Source organism: Strongylocentrotus purpuratus, unplaced genomic scaffold (genome assembly GCF_000002235.5).
Source record: "Strongylocentrotus purpuratus isolate Spur 01 unplaced genomic scaffold, Spur_5.0 spur5_scaffold_3, whole genome shotgun sequence".
Classification (NCBI taxonomy): domain Eukaryota; kingdom Metazoa; phylum Echinodermata; class Echinoidea; order Camarodonta; family Strongylocentrotidae; genus Strongylocentrotus; species Strongylocentrotus purpuratus.
In genome coordinates, this window is record NW_022145609.1 from 12,011,361 (window position 1) to 12,031,298 (window position 19,938).

A 19,938-nucleotide genomic window follows, 5' to 3' on the forward strand; every position below is an offset into this window, starting at 1 on the left:
CTAGACAGCATATCAGATAAATATGAATCTAAAGAAAGTTGCCAAACATTATATTTTGACTTTTTTTGATGGTTCACAAGTTTGAATTACATAGTTTAGAAGAGAGTTTGCTCTTTCACAGAAATAACAAAACTTAAATCTAACCATGCTGACCATAATAATACACAATTAATGAGCTCTAACTGAATATCAAAGTGTGTGACATTTTGGTAATCTTGTTGTGCACTGTGCATGGTCAAATTTTCCAAGCAATTTTACTTAAGTTTTTTCTGACAGTAACATGTTTGTTGCTTTCCTGATTAGATTTTATTGCTTGAAGCAAAACAAAAATTGAAATGATTATCAACAATGGTTGATAATATCTCTCAATTATTGCTACATGTACATGCAGAATATAATTATAAACATGATAAAGTCCTCGTGTTATCTTTCGTAGTTTCAATGAGTGGTTGTGCATTCTATATTCAATCATTGAAACATGGGAGAATTTGTAAAAATTACAGAAGTATTTCAAGTAACAATCATATATTGTCTAAGTAAAAGTCTGGCAACCTCCCACTGAAGAGTTTGTATTGAAATGAACACATGTTTCAATGGGATGTTGGCATATTATGACAGTTGAGTGAAAGAAAGCCTGGGGCGGTATCCAATTCAATACTAGAATAAGTAAGAAATTTACTACCCGTAAGTAAATTACTAAGCTAAGAACTTTACTTATCTCGTATTCAAATTGCATTTTAGACTTTTACTTACGTAAGACAAAATCTCAGTAAAATACTTACTGTTAAGAATTGTGACATCACATGGACAATCAAAAGTAATGTGGGATTAATGCATTGCAATAAATGTGCGCTAATATAATTGTGTGCAGGTTACGATACTGCGTTAGGAAACCATAAAATCAGTTGCCTTAATATTGCTTTTGAAAATAACAGTTCAGCATGCTTTGTTGAAATCCAACTTTAACAGGCAACTACCCTAAGAAGTAAGTACTCAGAAAAAAAATCTGAAAAGCAGATTTGTGAAAGTTTAATTTAAATTAGTCAAAAAATAAGAATGTTAGGTCTTTTGAAGTTGTAATCAATATACGTATGAACACTTAAAATTTGCTGAATCTGTAATGTCAATGTAACAAAGTGCCGGATTACTTTCTCTTTATTTTCAACACACAAAATGTTTTAAATTGTCATTTTTTGTAAATTTATTATTCAGGAGGGTCTTTTCTTTTTAGAGGACCTGTAATAATATGTTATCCATAATTCATTTTGCGTAGTGCCCCAAGGGAGAAGATACTAAGAAAAAATTAATTATATTTTTGTTCACAACAAACGGGAGAGTTGTGCCATAACTACACCATAATCCACTTACCGCAATGCTAATTTGAGACTCGCATATATTTAGTGATTTCATATTTAAAACACCCGTTACTCCCTTATTATTGACCTGATTTATTTCAAACTTTCACCATTCCGTTTCTCTTATTTCTCTGATTCCATATCAATAGATTTATTACAAGGGTTGGTTTGCCCTTTAAATCCATTGTGTACTCTCTCCACATCTTGGCACCAAGATTACCTAGGACCCGTTTCACAATACTTGTCATCAGTGATAAATAACAGCTAGTGAAATCCTTGCTTCTGATTGCTAATCTGCAGATTTTCATTGATTTTTGTCATTGTAAAAAGGCTTTGTGAAACGGGACCCTGATGTACATGTACCATTCCATCTCGAGGCTCAATCCATATGCAAAGAAAAATATCTTTTTCTTGTAAAATTCCAATGATCTCTGGCCATGAGAAAGAGGCTAATAAGCCAGTTCACGGTTGCAGTCTGAGCATGAGCAGATAAAGGTCATTGCAGAACAAATTGTATAATTCACTGAGACGAAATACTGGATACGTGCTCATGAAAGTTATGTAATCATTATTCATTAATGAACAAGCAGTGCATTCCATGATACACAGGCAGAATTACAGGTGCAAATATTCTTTGAAAAGGGAAACAAAGGCTATTTATGTAGCACCTGCATCGCTGTAGGAGTGATTATTTCAAAATGTACAAAGTGGGACCTCTTCATGTTTCGAAGATCTGTGGATATTCGGGGTCATTGCAGAGATGTGCTAACCGTGAACTGGTCTATTCTGTCACTGTAGAAGGAACACAATTTATATCTTATAAAGATGAGATGTTGGCTGTTCTGAGGATTGTTATCACTCCCTCAGCTGGCTGTGACGCTGTGGCTGATGTGTTTGTCATACTCGTACATGTAATAATGCTGGTGAGATTCTGTCACAGTACCCCCGGTACCCCCGGTAAAGCTAAACGATGACATTTTGACTGTTCTGAGGATTGCCATCACTCCCTGTTCTGGCTGTGGATGTTTGCCTGGTGTCCAAAGACAGGTTCTTGCTGATCAGATTCTATGCTCAAAAGCCATCTTTATAACACCAAGGTACAGCTCACAGAAGTTGTTCTGATGATCGTCTTCCCTCCCTCTTCTGGCTATGAAGTTATGGGTAGTGTGCCTGTCATTCCAGGAATAGGCATGGCTGATCATACTCTGTGCATACGAACATGTCTTCATACATTGCACATCAGTAATAGCTTATAGAAGGCACTTTGGCTGTCTTCACCCTCTCTCCTGTCTATGGGTGTTCGCCTCACATACAACAAACAGTCCAAGCTGATCAGTGCTTATGCCTTACAGCATGCCATTATTCATAGTACACCAAGTACAGCTCATAGAAGGCACAATGGCTGTTTTGAGGATTGCCATTACTCCCTCTGCTAGTTCTGTAGCTATGATTGATATGTTTGACAAATTTCAGTGTCTCCTTGTCTCTGTAGACCAGTGAAAGAGAATTTTCCTCAGGGAGCACACTCAGTAGCTGTACGGAAGAAAAAACATTAAAATTTAATCCAAAATGCTACTTTGAAACTGTCAGAAGCAAAATTCATTCATGGTACCTAACAAAATTGACAACTACCTTTTGAAATATGTGGAGTATTCCAATTTAACTCCTAAGTGTGCAACACTGCTTTCATGGAATAAGCACATAATTGCTGTATAAAGAATGCCAACTCTATCTTTACTTAAAGGCTTGTGTATTTAATACAACTTTATGAGAAGTCACATTAAAATGCCCATTTTTTTGTTGGATAACGTATCTCTCGCCCCCATTTCCTAAATACTAATTCTTATTTTTTGTCTAAACAGTATCATATAGCACCATAGAAGAAACCTTTTCGACGAATGTGCTGAATGTGTAGCACTTCACATCATCCCTGTCAATACCCCTTATTTGATTCTGTGCGAGATAGGGCTTATTTGGTAACAATGTACCGTTATCAACCCAACTAAAAGCATTAACATGCATCAGTACAAAACTGTTAAGAATTGTATCAATACAAGCAATGGCAATGAACCGTCTATTTACAACGGGTGTGTGGTCGAAAGGGAACAAACGTAGAGGTGTTATAGTCTAGTGGATGCGTCTCATGACTGTGGGTCACAAGGTTCGTGATCCGAGTCCTGCCGCGGCACTAATGTCTTTTGGCAAGACATTAATCTACATTTGCCACACTCAACCCAGGTGAGGTAAAAGGTTTCCAGTAGGAAGAAATTCCTTGAATTCCTGAGTGCATTTTCAGGGAAGCTCGGCTAAAGCCAGGGTAATAATATGATTGCATAGCCCTCAGGGAGAACAGTATTAACACTCATGAGGCTACCCTTGGTAAACAATACATACTATTATTATCATTATTATTATTACTATGCTATTAAGCATTAGTAGTTAAATTGATTAAGTGCATCAAATCTTACTTCTTCATCTTCTCCTTTTGCGATGTAGGAAACGAAACCCCCAGTGGCTTGACTCACACCTAAATGAAAGAAAAGGGAGAAGAAAACATTACACGTTAGTCAACGCACTAAAAGACAATAAAGTGAATTTGGTACTGCAAGAAATTTATGGTTGACCAACTCGCATCAAAACCCACAAAGGCAAGTACTTGATGCATGTACACAGCTGGTAACAGATATTCATCATAGTTATCCCTGCTATTATGAGTAAGTAGTAACAAGGTCCATTGATGACAGAGTATGTTTGGGGTGGTTTCATATCTGTTTGAATCATTCTAATACTCTACAAGATAAAAATCAAGTTATAACTGTGTTCCCAACATCCAAACACATATTACAGTTTTCGTTACTCTTCATTCATTACTCTATTCATGAACAAAGTAAAATAGTTGCTTCATGGTTCCACTGACAGCTGATATGGCAATGATCTATAAATTCAATGTAGTCAAGTGATCAGTTTTTTGGAGCGTTCAACAAATAATCTAAAAACGTATCTGTTTGATTTGGCATATAATCTATAGTTCCCATTTTGTTAAGGTATATTTGATCTTACTACTGTTGTTCTCTTGTCTGTAATGCAGATATGTGATTTCATCTTTTGCACTCTAGTGCCTTGAGCATTTCAGTTCAAATGGATTTGGTGCTTTAAAAATCTTATATATCATTATCATTATCATTATCATTGCTACCATGTCATCGGCACCCACTAACCATGCGTGTTGAAGAACACTGAAGCATCCAGAGCAAACTCAGAGCCCTCTGTGTCTGTATCATGCAGCAGAGTGTAGCAGCCGTGTGTCCACTTCCTGACCTCTGCCCTACACCTAGGAGTGCTTGCCTCACGTTTCATCTTTATTACGACTGAATATTGATAGAATACATGGTAAAGATATGAATGGACATGCTATCTTGACCTTGCTTATTTTGTCTAGAAGTGTAAATCAATATGGTAATGTCATGAAAGGTAAATGATGTTGCTGCACTCCTTTCATTTATTCATTTATTCTTTAAAGCCCCACTGCACTACTTATAGCTACTTGCGCCCTCTATATAGCAAACGATGCCTAATCGGTGCCTGTTGGTCCCCCATGATCCCCTTTTTCTTATGTTAATTGAGAGCTGATTTGATGAGATAACCACCTGTCAGTGACCTTGCAGGGAGGTCTAATCCCTCCTGGCCGAACTTGTGCAGACAGGCTTTAAACAAATTTTGGAGAGGGGGTGGTAGTGGTGGGGTCGCAGACTCACATTCAAACGTTTCCTGATTATAATGCAATTCATGAAACCCAAACTGAAGTACATGCTATATTTCAAGTCACATCATCACATGGTGGGGGGTATGATAGCAGTGTTTACTGAAACTGGAGTGGAGTCTTACTTCATGAGAATCAAGATTTTATGAAATTCATGTCTTTTTTCAATGCCTCGGGCAGCTGGACTAAAGTAAGAATAATAATAGTCCTTGTACCATTCACCCTATGTCCACTTGCACACCCTTTGGATGGATATAAGCACAATATAAATGTTGCTGTTATCTTTATTTTTATTATGATAATACCAGGGATGTGTCTTTTAACATACCGCCATCTTGAAGGTCTGTTTCATCCTTCCGACTGGTGCCCTGTTCATGAACGTCTCCATCTTGCACCTTGTCTGATTGTTCTCCCCTCTCCTTAGTTACTCCTTCTCTCTCATCACCATCATCATGATCTACTATCCTTGCTTCTGGCTTGCTCTCACTTTCCTCGCTGGCTGACTTGCATCTTGTACCATTAACCTTCTCTCCATCTTCATCATCCAAACCCTCTTCCGTCTTCTCCTGCACCTCTTCTATCTCATCTTCGTCGTCGTCGTCGTCATCATCGTCGCTGCAGGGTGCTTGGGCGTGGAGGCGGAGGGCGGTGAAGTTCGAGAGGAGGAGGAACATGTGTTCACTCTGCATCACACTCAGGCACTCTTGAATGACGGGTGGCAGGGAGGTAAGCTCTGCTGACTTGTAATGTCTGAAGGAACAAGATAAGAGTGTTCATGTTGAAGTTACAAGTGAATAAGGCCTTTAAAGGTACTATGTCCCTTTTGCAGCCAACCTCAGATTCTGTAGAACTTTGCAGGAATTATGAATATGTTATTTATGTCCTATCTGTGAAATTTAAACGTTAGCAATGTCCTCATATTCAAATTATGCAAGGAAACCCATTTACTTGCTAGACTTCACTGTCAGACACTATTGAGTGACTGACTGGCTTTTTTTCTTCTTTGGTAATAACATACATGAAAAGAGTTGTAAAGGGTACATGAGCATTTGTCTACATCAATAACCCACTTATTGTGATGGCCAAAATTAAACTGATTGAATCTTTGCGCAGCATTAAATGTATGATCATTCGGTACAATTGTCTGAAAATCAAGACTATTACTTTTGGGCTCTATAGCCCTAAAGTCGATTTGACAACTAATAGTCATTATTTTCCCACTTGAAGACATTTTCAAGCCCCACCTTTTTTAGGGAAGTTCTAAATAAGTATCATTTTTTTGCCTGCAAATGGGACATAGTACCTTTAAAACAAAAATGTTGTATTGCCTTTTAGGTGCCAAAACATGGGTTGGTCGGTCAGATTTTTTTTTTTCTCCCTCTTTGGGCTGATGTTTCTCAGTTTCGAATGCTTTAATATTTTTTTCTCTCTAAAAGACGGTAAAAAAAAATCACTAATCACTGATTCATTCTTTGAATGTACTTGTTATCCAGCCCACCCCTTTCTCTATGTACATTTGATCTAAAATAATCTTGGAAGGCAACTTATCCTCCTATTTTTTTTTCATATTGGTGATAGGTTATAATGGCACTGAATCTCAGAGAGTGCATTAAAGTTATAAAGCAATGGTACCCCTTTTAACTGATCAACTTTTTTTCCTTCTCACTAGAGTGTTAAGAAGGCAAGAACATGCTTCTCGGCATAATGATGGGAGACCTATAGCTTTGAATGGAGAAGCGCTTTGCCAAATGGCACAGGAACATGACATCTGTTCTATAACTTGGATAACACAAATGTCAAATATCCCATTACCTTTTATTTGCAGGGCCTCTGGACTTCCATCTGATGTCACTATTCTGAAGCTGAGTAAGAACTGCTTCATATTTCTCCTTCTACAAGATAAAATCAATGATGAAATACAAAATTTCACAATATTAAATAGACCCTGAAAATATTATATATTTTTATGACCCTATTTGTGACTAGTTCTGTGCATGTATAAAGGAAGTTTTACAAGGCCAAACAATTGCAACTGGCTATTCATGAAACAGTTCACATCTAATCATTATGGACTTCTCACTTCTTACTGATTGATTTTGTGAATACAATTCACAACGATTCGTTTCAAAATATCCATCTCTACTAAGGCTTTGTACTGTATTTTTGTACTTTGGCAAGTCCAGGTTCGTTTTTATATCTGGTGATTCTATCAAGTTGACAGTCCTTCTTCTAGAGCTTGGATCAGACCACAGAACAAGGAAATTGAGATTTACAACGGCGATATTTTGGTTTTACTTTTTACTTTACTCTTCACGCAGAGGTGTCGTAGTCGAGTGGTTTACGCATTTGACTTGAAATGTCCTTTGGCAAGGCATTAATCTACACTTGCCACCCCATACCCAGGAGAGAGATGGGGACCTGGTAGGATGACGAAACCCTTGTGTTAGTAATCACCATTTGCCACCAAGTGCACTTTGTGCATGAATGAATCTGATGAGGGGGGGGGGGGGGGTAACATCTTTAAAACGCTTAGAGATGGTATTTCGTATTAAGCACTATATAAATCTAGATTATTAGTATTTTTAGTTTACTTTTGGTGACCACATACATTGAACTTGCCCTCTCTGGGATTCCCTGTGTAAGTTTGAGAAAAGATGTACCTCAGTGCACTATTTATATTTTTAAAACCAAAATACTGTTAGTGTCAAGCAATTATCCCTACCCTGAATTCATAGCAAACCTTACCTCAAAGAACCTAGACAGCTGTATTTCAGATTCATCTGAGAACGTGTCTTGGACCTCACTCTGATTTCCAAAATCCAAGTAACTCTCATTGATCCATTCATAGAATAATGTCTCCTAATAAAAGTATACACACATACACAAAGACACAACAAGTCAGAGGGAATATAACTGAAATCTAAAATAATAAGGTTGACAAAAAACGGAGGATATCTGGTAGACGTAAATGCAATTCCAAATGATTTTCTGTAAAAAAAAAAGGATAAGTAGTTTTATACTGCAACTTCTGGCATTATGAAAGAATTACTTGAAATATATAGTGGTCTTTCACACTCCTCCTATCCAACTCACCTCCCCCACCCCCCCCCCCCCTAACAAAAAGTAGGATGGGAGAAATTTACATGCTATAAAAAGGGATGAAAATTTGACTAGCACCCTCTGGTGTTACCGAAATTTGAATCCAAGTCACATCTTTCAGATGATAATGTAGGAGCGAGATCCCTCCCGATACCTAATCAATGATTCAGTCTGTTGTGAGCCAGAAGGAAGTTACGTCTGTGTAGAAGTATAGGAGCTATCATCCGGTCTATGTATACTTTGTTTTCAAGACATATTTTAAAACAGCCTCTGAGGAACTAATACTTCAACAAGCTCTCCTTCTAGTTAGTTCCTCTTTTCTCGTGCTATAACTATTATATTTGTCGATTCATTCTCTATTTTTGTTATATACTTATCGGTATTCATTGTATTATGTTTTTGTATGAGAAATAAAATGATTTGAATTGAATTGAACATCCATATCTGCATGATGAACACCTGCAAAATTTGCATCAGGTGAAGGGAAGTTCATTGGTGGGGTCTAGCTATGCTAAGACCTACCTGGGTATCAACGTGTGGAGTCAGGGTACACCTGGGCTCTATGTATGGGGCTGGTCTTGGCACTGTAGGACCGTGAAACCAGCCACTCACAGAGAGACGACACTTGTCTTGATTCAACACTTCAGAAACCTAAGGAAGGAAGATAATCGATAAGGAAGACAAGGAAGATGAGGAAGATGAGATGATGAAGATGATAAGAAAGATGATCGATATTGCATTTCAAGGAATGGATATTGTCAATGAAAATCTAGACATGCGTTTGGAATTAATAACTTTGTTGGATATAGAAAATTAATGCCAAGAAAAAAAAAGGGTTTCAGACAATTAATAAAATAAAGACTATAATTCAAGTAGATTCAAATTTCACTTAATACAAATTAATCTTCCACAATCTTCACAGATTATAATTACTCATAGGGAACTTTGCTGCAAACAGAAGAAATAATGTCAGCAAAAATCATGCGTTTAACAAAAAAAGTATCATAAATCTGCACAGTACACATTTGAAATCCAATTGGAAACGCTCTTTTGCCATTCCATCTGTGCCTGAAATTTTTTGAGAATGCACCTCCTGAATGAACACAAAAGTAATTCACATTATTTGCTCACCTGATGAAATGACTTTGGAGTCACTTCAAAGAAAACAAAGTTGTTCCAATTTGGCACCAGAGACTTGACCACTGACTTGGGTTGTCCATGTTCTGACACAAATAAGAAGAATATTCATTAAATCAATGCCAATACAAATGTTCAAAGATGATAGCTACTGAATTGGCTATAAACCTTTCATTTATTTTATAATCTGTCTTGAGAGAGAGAGAAAGAGAGAGAGAGAGAGAGAGAGAGACAAACAGACAGAGAGAAGGATAGGGAGAGGGAGAGAGAGAGACAGAGAGAGAGAGAGAGGGGGGGGGGGGGAGGGAGAGCGAGAGCAAGAGCGAGAGCGAGAAACCTAAGAACACACTCTATATTGATCCAATTCCATCATGGGAAGCAAATTCTGCCCATGACTTGAGTGTGCCACTGTGCTAACAAATTAAGTCTAAAAGATTACTTAATCTTGATTGTGATTGTAATAAATGAACCATCTTACCATCCATATCAAATAGATCTAGGAGCCCTCCATCTTTCTTCGCCCAAGTGGGGACAAGATAGAGAATGAAAGCAACCCGTCTTCCTTCTAACTCATCGTCATGGCAAAGCAGCACATCTGTATATAGAACAATCAATAAGGAAATGTGACACTACTGATTTATTGTACGTGTACATGTAAGATTTAGTTGAATCGTTCTAAACCAAACAAATAATCATTATTCTGATTTTTTGTGTACACTACATAAAACATCAAGTTGCATTTGTCTTCATAATGATACAAAACAAACCCATTCTGTTAAGGACTGACCTCCTGTGTCCAAATATGATTAATTTAATTCACGTAAAAACCATTTGCTTTTGAGAAATGCACTGGTGATAACTAAGACAGTCAAACCTGATTTAGTGACCACCTGTCTATAACGACCACTTTTTTTTGTTTCCCTTGAAAATGGTTTCTCATTGAAACATGTAATAAAGCAACCTGTTCATAAAGACCACCTGTTTATACAGACCATTTTTCTTGTCTCCCTTGAGTGGTCTTTATAGACAGGTTTCACTGTATATGTAAGCCTACCTGTGTAATTGTATTTGGAGCATGTGAGATCAAACGTGTTGATGAAGGGAATTCCAGTAACTTCTCTTAACCAACTGAGAAAATCCTCATACAGCAGTTTCCTATGAAGAGAAAGAAACAAAATGAAAGCCAAACCCATTCAGTAATCCATTAAAATCCACGTCACTTGAAGATAGTTATTTTTACAAAGCAAACTGTAAAAGTAGGAATATCTTGAAAGTCTTGATTACTCCATAACATGGATTCAATTTGTTTAAACTATTAACTAAAAAAAGAAAATGAAAAAGAAGAGATAACACAAAATGGAACCATCTAATAATGTGAATGCAGTTCTCCATGTTTGCAACTTTATCTCCTACATTATTGAATCAAAAGGTAAATTAATAACTAAATTTTGTTTACCGGTACTCTGGTTTTAATAGATGCATTTTCAAAGTACACAATCAAGACAGAAATCTGAATAACATAAAAGAGTTAAGGGCAAACTACTGCCCATTAAAACATAGTAGCAGCTGCCATCATTTTGTTACTGAATTTTAATTTGATGCAAACTTGGCTATTATTCCCCCCCCCCCAATTTCTAAAGCCGCAGAAATCCACATATCAATAGAAAAATCTCATGCCTGATATTTTATACTAGGACACAAGGAAATGATCATCCTCATCAAAGACTTACTTCAGGGCTGTTATGTAGAGGGAGGTGAAGTTCTGGAGTGCATCTGACTGAAAGAAAATCAAAGATAGAAAGACAACAATGTGAACACTGAGGTCGTAATTTCATGATAGCAACATAATAAAGTGAAAAAACTTACAATCAAATTACCTTGTTAATATTGTTAAACAATGAAGTTCTGTTACAACTGTCTGAGAAAAAAAAATACAGGACAAAAACTGGGGCTAGGAGAATGACCTTATTGCAGGGCACCTTCTTTGGAAAGGGGTCCAGATAGAACTTTTTTTCAAATCGTTATGCACGAGGCCTATGCAAAAATGTCAAAGGAAAGGATGGTCGAAGGCTCCAGAAACAATGCTTGTGTAAATTTGTTTAGTATGCATACATGTGTAAATTCCTGGCCTTAAATTTCGTCATTTTTAGGGCAAGGCCAGTTTGGCCTTAAAGTACCTCATATTTTTAAGGGCACCAAGGCCACTAAAAAGGGCACCAAGGCCAAAATATTTTTACAAAAAGGGCATCAAGGCCAAAAAAATTGATTCTATTTTTGTTAGACGTCATGCGTATTTTATAATGAAACTTGTGCGGGATCAATTTCCCATGACTTTTAGCACCAGCTTCTTTACAGAATGTATAGAGGTCTACGGTACATACAAGCAATGGCGGCGGCCCCCGCAAGCCTTAGATTAAGCAGCCAGGAGCAAGGGGCAATTTTTTTTTCTAAAGTTGCCCCTTGCCAACGGGAATTTACCAGAGCAAGGGGCAATTCCCTATGAACCAGGGGCAATTTTCCAAGAACAGACAGACTAGGCCCCTAATCTTATTATAAGTTCAAAGATACAATGTTAATTTCATAATGTAAATAGAACGATCAATTTAATTTTTTATTTTAATTTTTAATTTAAGAACATCAAACTTGCACATTTCAAAGTAACTAAAAATATTGATGAGCAAATGAATAAATAAATTGTAAATTTCACAAACATCGAAAGTCAGAAGGACTTGGCAAGTTTACCGGGTATCCCAAATCGAAATCGCACCTCACACACAAACCTTCCGCCGCACTCTCGGTAGCTGGTAGTAGGAGCAAATTTGGAGAAATTATCTATTTAATTGTTGTGTAACCAACCCAGGGAAAAAATTAAGTTTTTCATTTCGGGGGCTCCATTTCAAATTTTTGGGAAATTTTCGGGGGCTACTTTTTCAACTTTCGGGGGCTTTTTTCCATTTCTGGGGCTCTTTTTTCTGGGGCTACTTTTTCATTAATTCATAAAAGGATAGGCCTAGGGGTCTACAGTTTGTTGAGATTTGTTTAGTAGGCTAAGGTTTCAGGCTTCCTGCTTCATAATTGCCTATTAAAAAAGAAACCCCTTTTTCTAGTTCAATAAATAAGTTTTCATGCATTGATTTGATGCAAGAACTGTGACATAATAGACCCTAGATTGTGATTATTCCTGGCCATGAATTTCCATAATCATTTTTCAAAGTAAAATTTTCACAATAAAATCAGACAGTCGTTTAAAAACTTGAGACATTAGTAATACTTTTACTAATTCTAAGCTCAGGTTTCGTACATCTATTCATGAAACTATATTTAAATCGCGGCAATAATGATGCAAACCAACAGATAGCAATTTCAAAGTGTCAAAACTCTTTGACTCGAGCTCAGCTCACCTCAAGTCACTCACTGCACAGCGCCCAGCGTAACTCCAGGAAGCTCCAACACCGGCGCGGCAGGCGTCCGCCTGCGGTCCCGGTGTTGGAGCCTCCTGGAGTTAACTGCAGCGCAGCGTCAGTCATGGTGATTTTGTCTGATTTTCTTTACCTTGAAGAAATGATTATCAAAATTACGTAAACATGGAGATGTTGGAAAATAATCACAAAATAGGCTTTAATTTCATACCTCTATTCATGGAAACTTTATAAAATTGCAGCAATAATGATGGAAATTGATTTCAGTTTCGCGATTAGTGGTCTAGGTTCGGCTAATATGATCCACCAAAATAAAATCGACCGCGAAAAACTCGACCCCTACTCGATCTCGCAACTGTGAAAATGTACGTGTTTTGGCATACTTGCGTGCGACATGGTAAGCCAAATAAGGTATGGAATATGGTTCGATTTTTTTTACGACCGATTTTTTGTGTATACAATTTTACACGGAGATTCAGCAATACGAAGCTAGAAGAGAGCTCGTGGGCGCAGCAAACTGTTCGTGATTCGTGTATCTTTACTGTTCTAATAATTTATGGGCGAATTTTCACGGAAAACACTTGCGCCTTGCCGTCTAGTTTTCGATGATTATGGGCGCAATTGGTGGTTTTATGAGCGCAAATTTAAAAAAAGGGGCATGTCCAGTTGGAAAAAAAGGCACGTCGGCCAGTTGAAAAAAAAGGGCACGGCCTTTTTGGCCGTGAATTTATCTTTTTTGGGGAGGGCACCACGGCCAGTCATAGGGGCATCGACGGCCTGGCCATCGATGGCCGTCGATTAATTTAAGGCCTGAAATTCTATTTCCTTGCAGATTCAACTCTAATTTCAAAGAGCCATGTCACAATTGTTGAAGTGCCTCTTTGGAGCGAGAAGGGTATTAACTTATTTATATACTTTAGCACAGAGTTCATCCTTCTGGTTCTGAACAGATATTGTAATTTCAATTAGGAAATGGGATCTCACCTGTTGAAATTTGTAAAGATCATTTGATTTGTTGTTGAAATCAAGCTCTAGCAGTTCCTCCTTGAGCCCTTTCAAGAAACGTTCATCTTTCACAAAGTTTGGCAGAACACAGCATGTAAATGGGTTGGTGATCACAGCTGCCTCTGTACCTGAAGGTAGACATAATTAAAAGACATTGATTAGAAGATCGAAATGTCCATCAAATTTTCAAATTTCAACTAGTCATTTTTGTCATCTTTTATTTCAAGACACTCCATCCCCATCAGATTATACTTGAATCTCGATACAAAATCATTTTCTTAGGCTATATGAAAACATACTTGAGGATCCGGGGCTGCGTCTCACGAAACCTCATAAGTACAAGTTGAGCGACATCCCATTGAAACGTGTGTTAAATTTAATACACGCATTTCAATGGGATGTTGCTCAACTTGTACTTATGACGGTTTCCTGAGATGCAGCCCAGTACACTATGTTACTTGGCTCGCCAGCTTAACAACTTAATTAGCTGAGAATTGACAATGTGTTAGAAAAAAAGGAAGGTAAGAGAGAAAAATAAGATGAAAGTGAGCATTTAGCAATCAAAAGTTAAAATACATACTTTTTCAAAAATTCATAACTTTCTTTTTATTAATCCAAATTTGCTCAAACTTTTTTTGATTGGTTTGTCTGATTTTTCTGCTTCTATTGAAAGTAAGTTATTTCTGGAGTGGACTTGTACTTTAAAAGGAAACTTGCTACTTTCCTTGTTTTAGATGGACAACATCAGGGCGTAATCACCTATACATGTACCTATGTGAGTAGCTTCTACTCCATCTTGGAAAACTGCTCTCATACAATCCTTGAAGCTCTTCTCCACATATTTTTCATTGATCTCTGCAGGATGGGACAGCACGCCAACGGCTCCATTGGTCTTCTGCTTCTTCTTCCTAGGAGGACTACTAACACGACTCGGTGCCTCCTCTGAAGGGCCACCATCGGAAAGGTCTCGTTTATCTGTGATGTTCGCCTCACTCATGGCGATGACATAAGGTCTGTGGATCTACAAGAACATGATGACAGGAGACAATTTTTAGAATGCTAATGATATGATACTCAGTTTTTATATAGCGCTTATTACAATCACTAACATCACCTGGGTTGAGTGTGGCAAATGAAGATCAATGTCTTGCCAAAGGACATTAGTGCCATGGCGGGTCTCCAACCGAGGACCTTGTGATCGACAGTCCGGCGACTTAACCACTCGACCATGTGTCGGTTGTCTAAGCTCAATGGCCCGTATCAAATCCCGTATTCCGAAGTCTGGCTTACAGTAGTTAAAACCTGGGTTAAAAGTTTAACCAGAGTTACCAGACTTCAGAATACGGGCCAATATCTATGTCCGTCCACAATCAACCCCATCTATAGGGCCACTATCAGAGAAATATTGTTTCTTGGGATGTGCTGCTCACTTATGGTGTAGGATGTACCTTACAGGTATATGGAATATCCAACTGAAGTCTCTATATTGCACCATTCTTTTTTCAGAAGGAAAACTGGTAGAAGTAGAGTTGGTTTTACCATTTCCTTGCCAATGCCAATATAAACATAATTACTGATTGTGCAAGCTGAGCACTGTTAATTTAATAAAATATAAATGTAGAAAAGATAGAAAGACAGAAATGAAATTAAGTCGAGCAAAATTCATTTACGTAATATGAATTTGCTATTCAGAAGCCAATCGGTCATTTCTTTAAATTAATTTAATGATTTAATCCCTTTTTGAGGTTGGGGCAGGGGAAGTGGTTTTGGCAATATTACATACCAGTTACAGAGACGTCAAGTTCAAAGATCAGCAATGCGTGACATTTTCATGAATCGGCACGCGATCCCGCGGGCGAGGGTATAACACACGCATGAGGTATAGCGTATATTCTAAATCGAGCGCGCGTCGTGCGTAAGAGCTTTTTCAGACCTTCGAAATGCTTGATGTCACCCCTAATGCAATGCGTGATACTTGTTGGCTCTGCAGTTGTATTCAATCTGAATGCAATCAACCTAAAATGGCTAAATTACCTAGAAGTCTAATTTCATTAGATAGATATATGATGATATGGGGGGGGGGGGGGGTGTTGAAGAAACAAAATTTGCTCACTTCAACCCCCCCCCCCCCCCCACCCGAGCAAAATAACATATATATAGAGTAAAACCACCAAACTTCGGACACTTAAGTCAAAACGGGGGAAAACATTAAATTCTTTTTTTAATTATTGAAAGATCAAACATACTATTATTGTACAAATACTGTTTATGTATATCATGTAAAAGAAAATTACTAAAGGAAATGGAAAACTAGAATTATTTACTTACCCGCTGAACCTGTTTTTATGCCAAGCTTCGGAGGCACTTGCCAAGCTTCGGACGTTCATGTTCAGCGCACGTATAGTGCACGTATAGCGCATAGCGCACGTATATCGCACGTACAGCGCGCGCGCTAAAGTGCGCATTCATCGGAGGTTTGGAAACCGGATCAAAATCGTACGACGGGGGTAAGTTTGACTGCGTTGATTTCATGAAAAAAAATATTATTTTCTCGTTTTGGGTAGATTTAAGTTAGGTAGAACTATCGGAAAGGTGTTTTTCACAACACTCGTACAATATTTTGGTACTGAAATCTTACGAAAGCGCTATTTTTTCGTAGTCAAAATGACACCCAATGTTGCCTGTCCGAAGTTTGGAAGAGCGCCATCTTCTGGTAGGGGAATCTATCTAGTACCCCTAGGTCCGTGGTAACGGCCGCCATTAGAAAATTTTCGCGATAGAGTGAAAAAGTATCTCATAAGCTCCCATAATTTTGGCAGAAACCACCTGAAATATGCCAAGGATTTGTTTGTAATCGATATATTGGAGGCTCTACACCTTAACTCCCCTGTTAAGGAACTGTAAAAATCTAGGTAACCTGAAATCTGTCTCTGAATTCGATGTTTTTTGTGAGTTTTGCAGACGGCAACCTGCCCTAACTTTTTGTACTAACGATATAGGTTAGTAGTAGTATCAAATGCATGCATGCATGCATGCAGCTAGGCTCATATTTTGCGTTCGAGCCGTTGAAGTCATTTTTGTCCGAAGTTTGGCAACGTCCGAAGTTTGGCGGTTTTACTCTATAGACTATCTGAACAACTTAAAAAGTATGAAGATAAACCAACAACATGGTGGCCTAGTTCATTCAACAGAAGAAGAAGTAGATAAATGCCATTCCCATGCAACACAGGCAGGCCAGCGATAAATTCAAAAACTCTTTAGTTTAGGCAGGCCTAAAAATGGTGACAACACTAAGCGATGCCAATAGAAGTAATAGAATGATGGTTTGTACTTATATAATGGTATTGACTATTATGGGCTATTAATACTTGCGTAGGCCTAATATGCATATACAGTACAGAAACATTCGATTGAGTAAGTTAATTACAGTCTATTCTTTTAGAAGTGCTTTGCCTTTAGTCTACATTAGGGCCTCGTTATACATCACGAAATACAGCACGTGGGACTTGTATTAATAAAAAATATATGTAGATCTACAAAGCATTTGGCAATGTTTGTCACTCATCATTCAAAAAGCAGTTAATGTCCATACCTAATATTAGCTAAAATACCAAATCTAAACTGCCATCGAAATTGGTGCTCGGGTGGCTTGCGTACAGTAGAAAAACATGCAGATATCGGAACTGTCGCAGGTACAGGTTCCACTGTAGACTCTATGTTGACATGGAATGGGTAGATGGGCTGACGGCTGGTGTGACCGCGTAGAATGTAACCCGCACCGATCGTCCGACTATTAGAGATCGATCGAGAGCGGACGATCGGTGCGGATTTTATCCGCGCAGAATGTCCGTGTCGGACATTCCGTGCGCGCCTCAAATGTCTGACGGACAATCTGTGCTGAAGAGGTCTCGCACCAATAGTCCTCCTGCCGCACCGAATGTCCGTACTCTAGTCCACACGTATACATAGTCAAAACAAACAGGGATGTACTCTCATATCCCTGATACATGTATAATTATACTTAATGAATGAAACGACTAGATAACCCATATTCAGCTTAACCAGCTAGCTAGGGATGAAACTACAGGCAGTGGCGGATCTAGTAGGGGGATGGGGGGGGGGGGGGGGGGGGGGAGGGTGCAAATTGTTAAAATTTCGAGGGCCCCCCCCAAAAAAGGTGCTCACTACCCCCCCCCCCCCCCAAGATCGCGGAAAAAAGGCCTTTGCCTTTGCCCCAGACCAACCCCCCCCCCCCCTTCTCGCCAAAAAAAAAAAAAAAGAGAGAGAAAGGAAAGGGAAAGAGGAGAGCTAAAATGGAACACAAAAGAGGTAGAAAAAAGAAAAGGGTGAAAAGAAGCAGAGATCAGTTGCGATTAATCCCATCAACATCGTGTGGATCGGGGGAGGGGGCGAAAGGCCCCTGCCTCCCTCACCAAACTTAAATGAGAGAGGGTGAGAGAAGTATGGGGGGGGGGGGGGAGAGGAAGAAGAAAGGTAGGGGAGATCAGTTACATTTTTTCTTTAAAGCAAAAAAAGCCAGATATTAAAAGTTAATCATTTTTTCCAATTTAGGTGTGACAAAATAATTATTGTTGGTGTTGTTGATTGTTGATGTATGGGAAAGGGTTCCAATGGGGTTCCAATGCACAATATGTCAATGTATTTGAAATTATGCTAGCCAAATATTGGTACGTAATGGTGACACCGGCAGTGGCGAAATAAGCAAAAACGTTTGGGGGGGGGGTAGAAAAAAAAAAACGCACCACCCACTTTTTATGCAGGCCTCGCTGAACGTTTCTCTAAGTAGGTTGGGGGAGTGGTATTTACGATAAGGCAGAGCGTAGCGTTTATTGGCGTAGGGTCTAGGGCCTTTAACTCTCTGAACTACAACTTGTTGGCGGCAAAACTGATATCCCGCTTCTTTTCTTTTCTTCTTCCGTTTTTACCTCCCTTTATCTCTTCTTTTCCTTTTTCTTTCCCTTTTCATCATTCTCTCTTATTTTGTAATGGGGGGGGGGGGGGGGGGGGGGTGACAGCTGGGATCCAAGACCCTTTCGGCCCTTGATCTGCTTCTCCCCCTTTTTTTCCCTTCTTCTTCCTCTTCCTCTTCTTTCTTTCCCTTTCTCTCCTCTTTCCCTTTCCCTTCTTTTCCTCTCTCTCTCTCTTTTTTTTGCGGGGGGGGGGGGGGGGGGCAAGGCCCTCCCGGCGCCCTGGATCCGCGTCTGCCTTTAGGGGGTATAGCTGCGCCTGCCGTCAGCTAGCTGAAAGTGTTAACAACTAAAAGCACAGTGTTAAATACTAAAAGTGAACCAGGTAATCGTAGTGAGGCAAAGTGGTCTCGTGGATAAGCAACCGCCTAGTAAATGGAAGGTATCAGGTTCGATCCCCAGCTAGTGTATTTTGTTTTAAAGCCCGAAAGCCAGATATTAAAAGTTAATCATTTTTCCAATTTTGGTGTGATAAAATAATTATTGTTGGTGTTGTTGATTGTTGATGTATGGGAAAGGGTTCCAATGCACAATATGTCAATGGATTCCTCAAAAAAACTTGAAAAAGGGCCTATGGTGAAGGGGGAGCAGCTGAGTGTAGGAAAAAGCTGTTAGGGAGCCCCTTTGGGGGGTCTTTTTTTTTTTTTTTTTTTTTTGGGGGGGGGGGGGTCTTTTTTTTCTTTTTTTTTCTTGGAGGTCGTCAGCTAGCTGGCGGTCGTCAGCTAGCTGACAACCCCTGTTAGGGAGCCCCTTTGGGGGGTCTTTTTTTTTTTAATTTCTCTGAATTAGTTAGAATACGTTTTTTGCTACATCTACAAAAATAAGTATCAATATGAAAAAATACATGAAGATTACCAGTGTGACACATTAGTCTAGTGGATAGGCAAACGCCTGGCAACTGGAAGGTATCGGGTTCGACTCCCAGCGAGTGTTTTTTTTAAAAAATTTTATATAAATCTTTGAAAAAGAAAAACTGATGTTAGAACCCATTTTCATCTCACTCATAGTTTGGTGTGATAAAATAATTATTGTTGGTGTTGTTGATGTATGGGAAAGGGTTCCAAACCACAATATGTCAATGGATTCCTCAAAAAAAAACTTGAAAAATGGCCTATGGTGAGGGGGAGCAGCTGAGTGTAGGAAAAAACTGTAATGGAGCCCCTTTGGGGGGGGGG

At 38.7% G+C, this 19,938-nt stretch overlaps 1 protein-coding gene across 2 annotated transcripts; it reads right to left on the reverse strand.

Annotated features, from left to right (window-relative positions):
• Window positions 1–2,706: 2,706 nt before the first annotated feature.
• LOC587924 (prolyl 3-hydroxylase OGFOD1) lies at window positions 2,707–17,545 on the reverse strand. Of its 2 annotated transcripts, none has more exons than XM_787631.5 (14): window positions 17,368–17,545; window positions 14,547–14,796; window positions 13,755–13,903; window positions 11,082–11,128; window positions 10,406–10,506; window positions 9,830–9,946; window positions 9,346–9,437; window positions 8,737–8,865; window positions 7,861–7,974; window positions 6,928–7,007; window positions 5,444–5,865; window positions 4,574–4,723; window positions 3,824–3,882; window positions 2,707–2,888 (listed from the first exon to the last, which is right to left on the reverse strand). In XM_787631.5, the coding sequence occupies exons 2-14, from the start codon at window positions 14,770–14,772 to the stop codon at window positions 2,715–2,717; spliced, it is 1,860 nt and encodes a 619-aa protein (XP_792724.4). In that variant the 5' UTR covers window positions 14,773–14,796; window positions 17,368–17,545; the 3' UTR covers window positions 2,707–2,714. The 2 variants fall into 2 exon arrangements, with proteins under 2 accessions (XP_792724.4, XP_011661014.2); XM_011662712.2 differs by having other exon boundaries at window positions 14,535–14,796.
• Window positions 17,546–19,938: the final 2,393 nt, after the last annotated feature.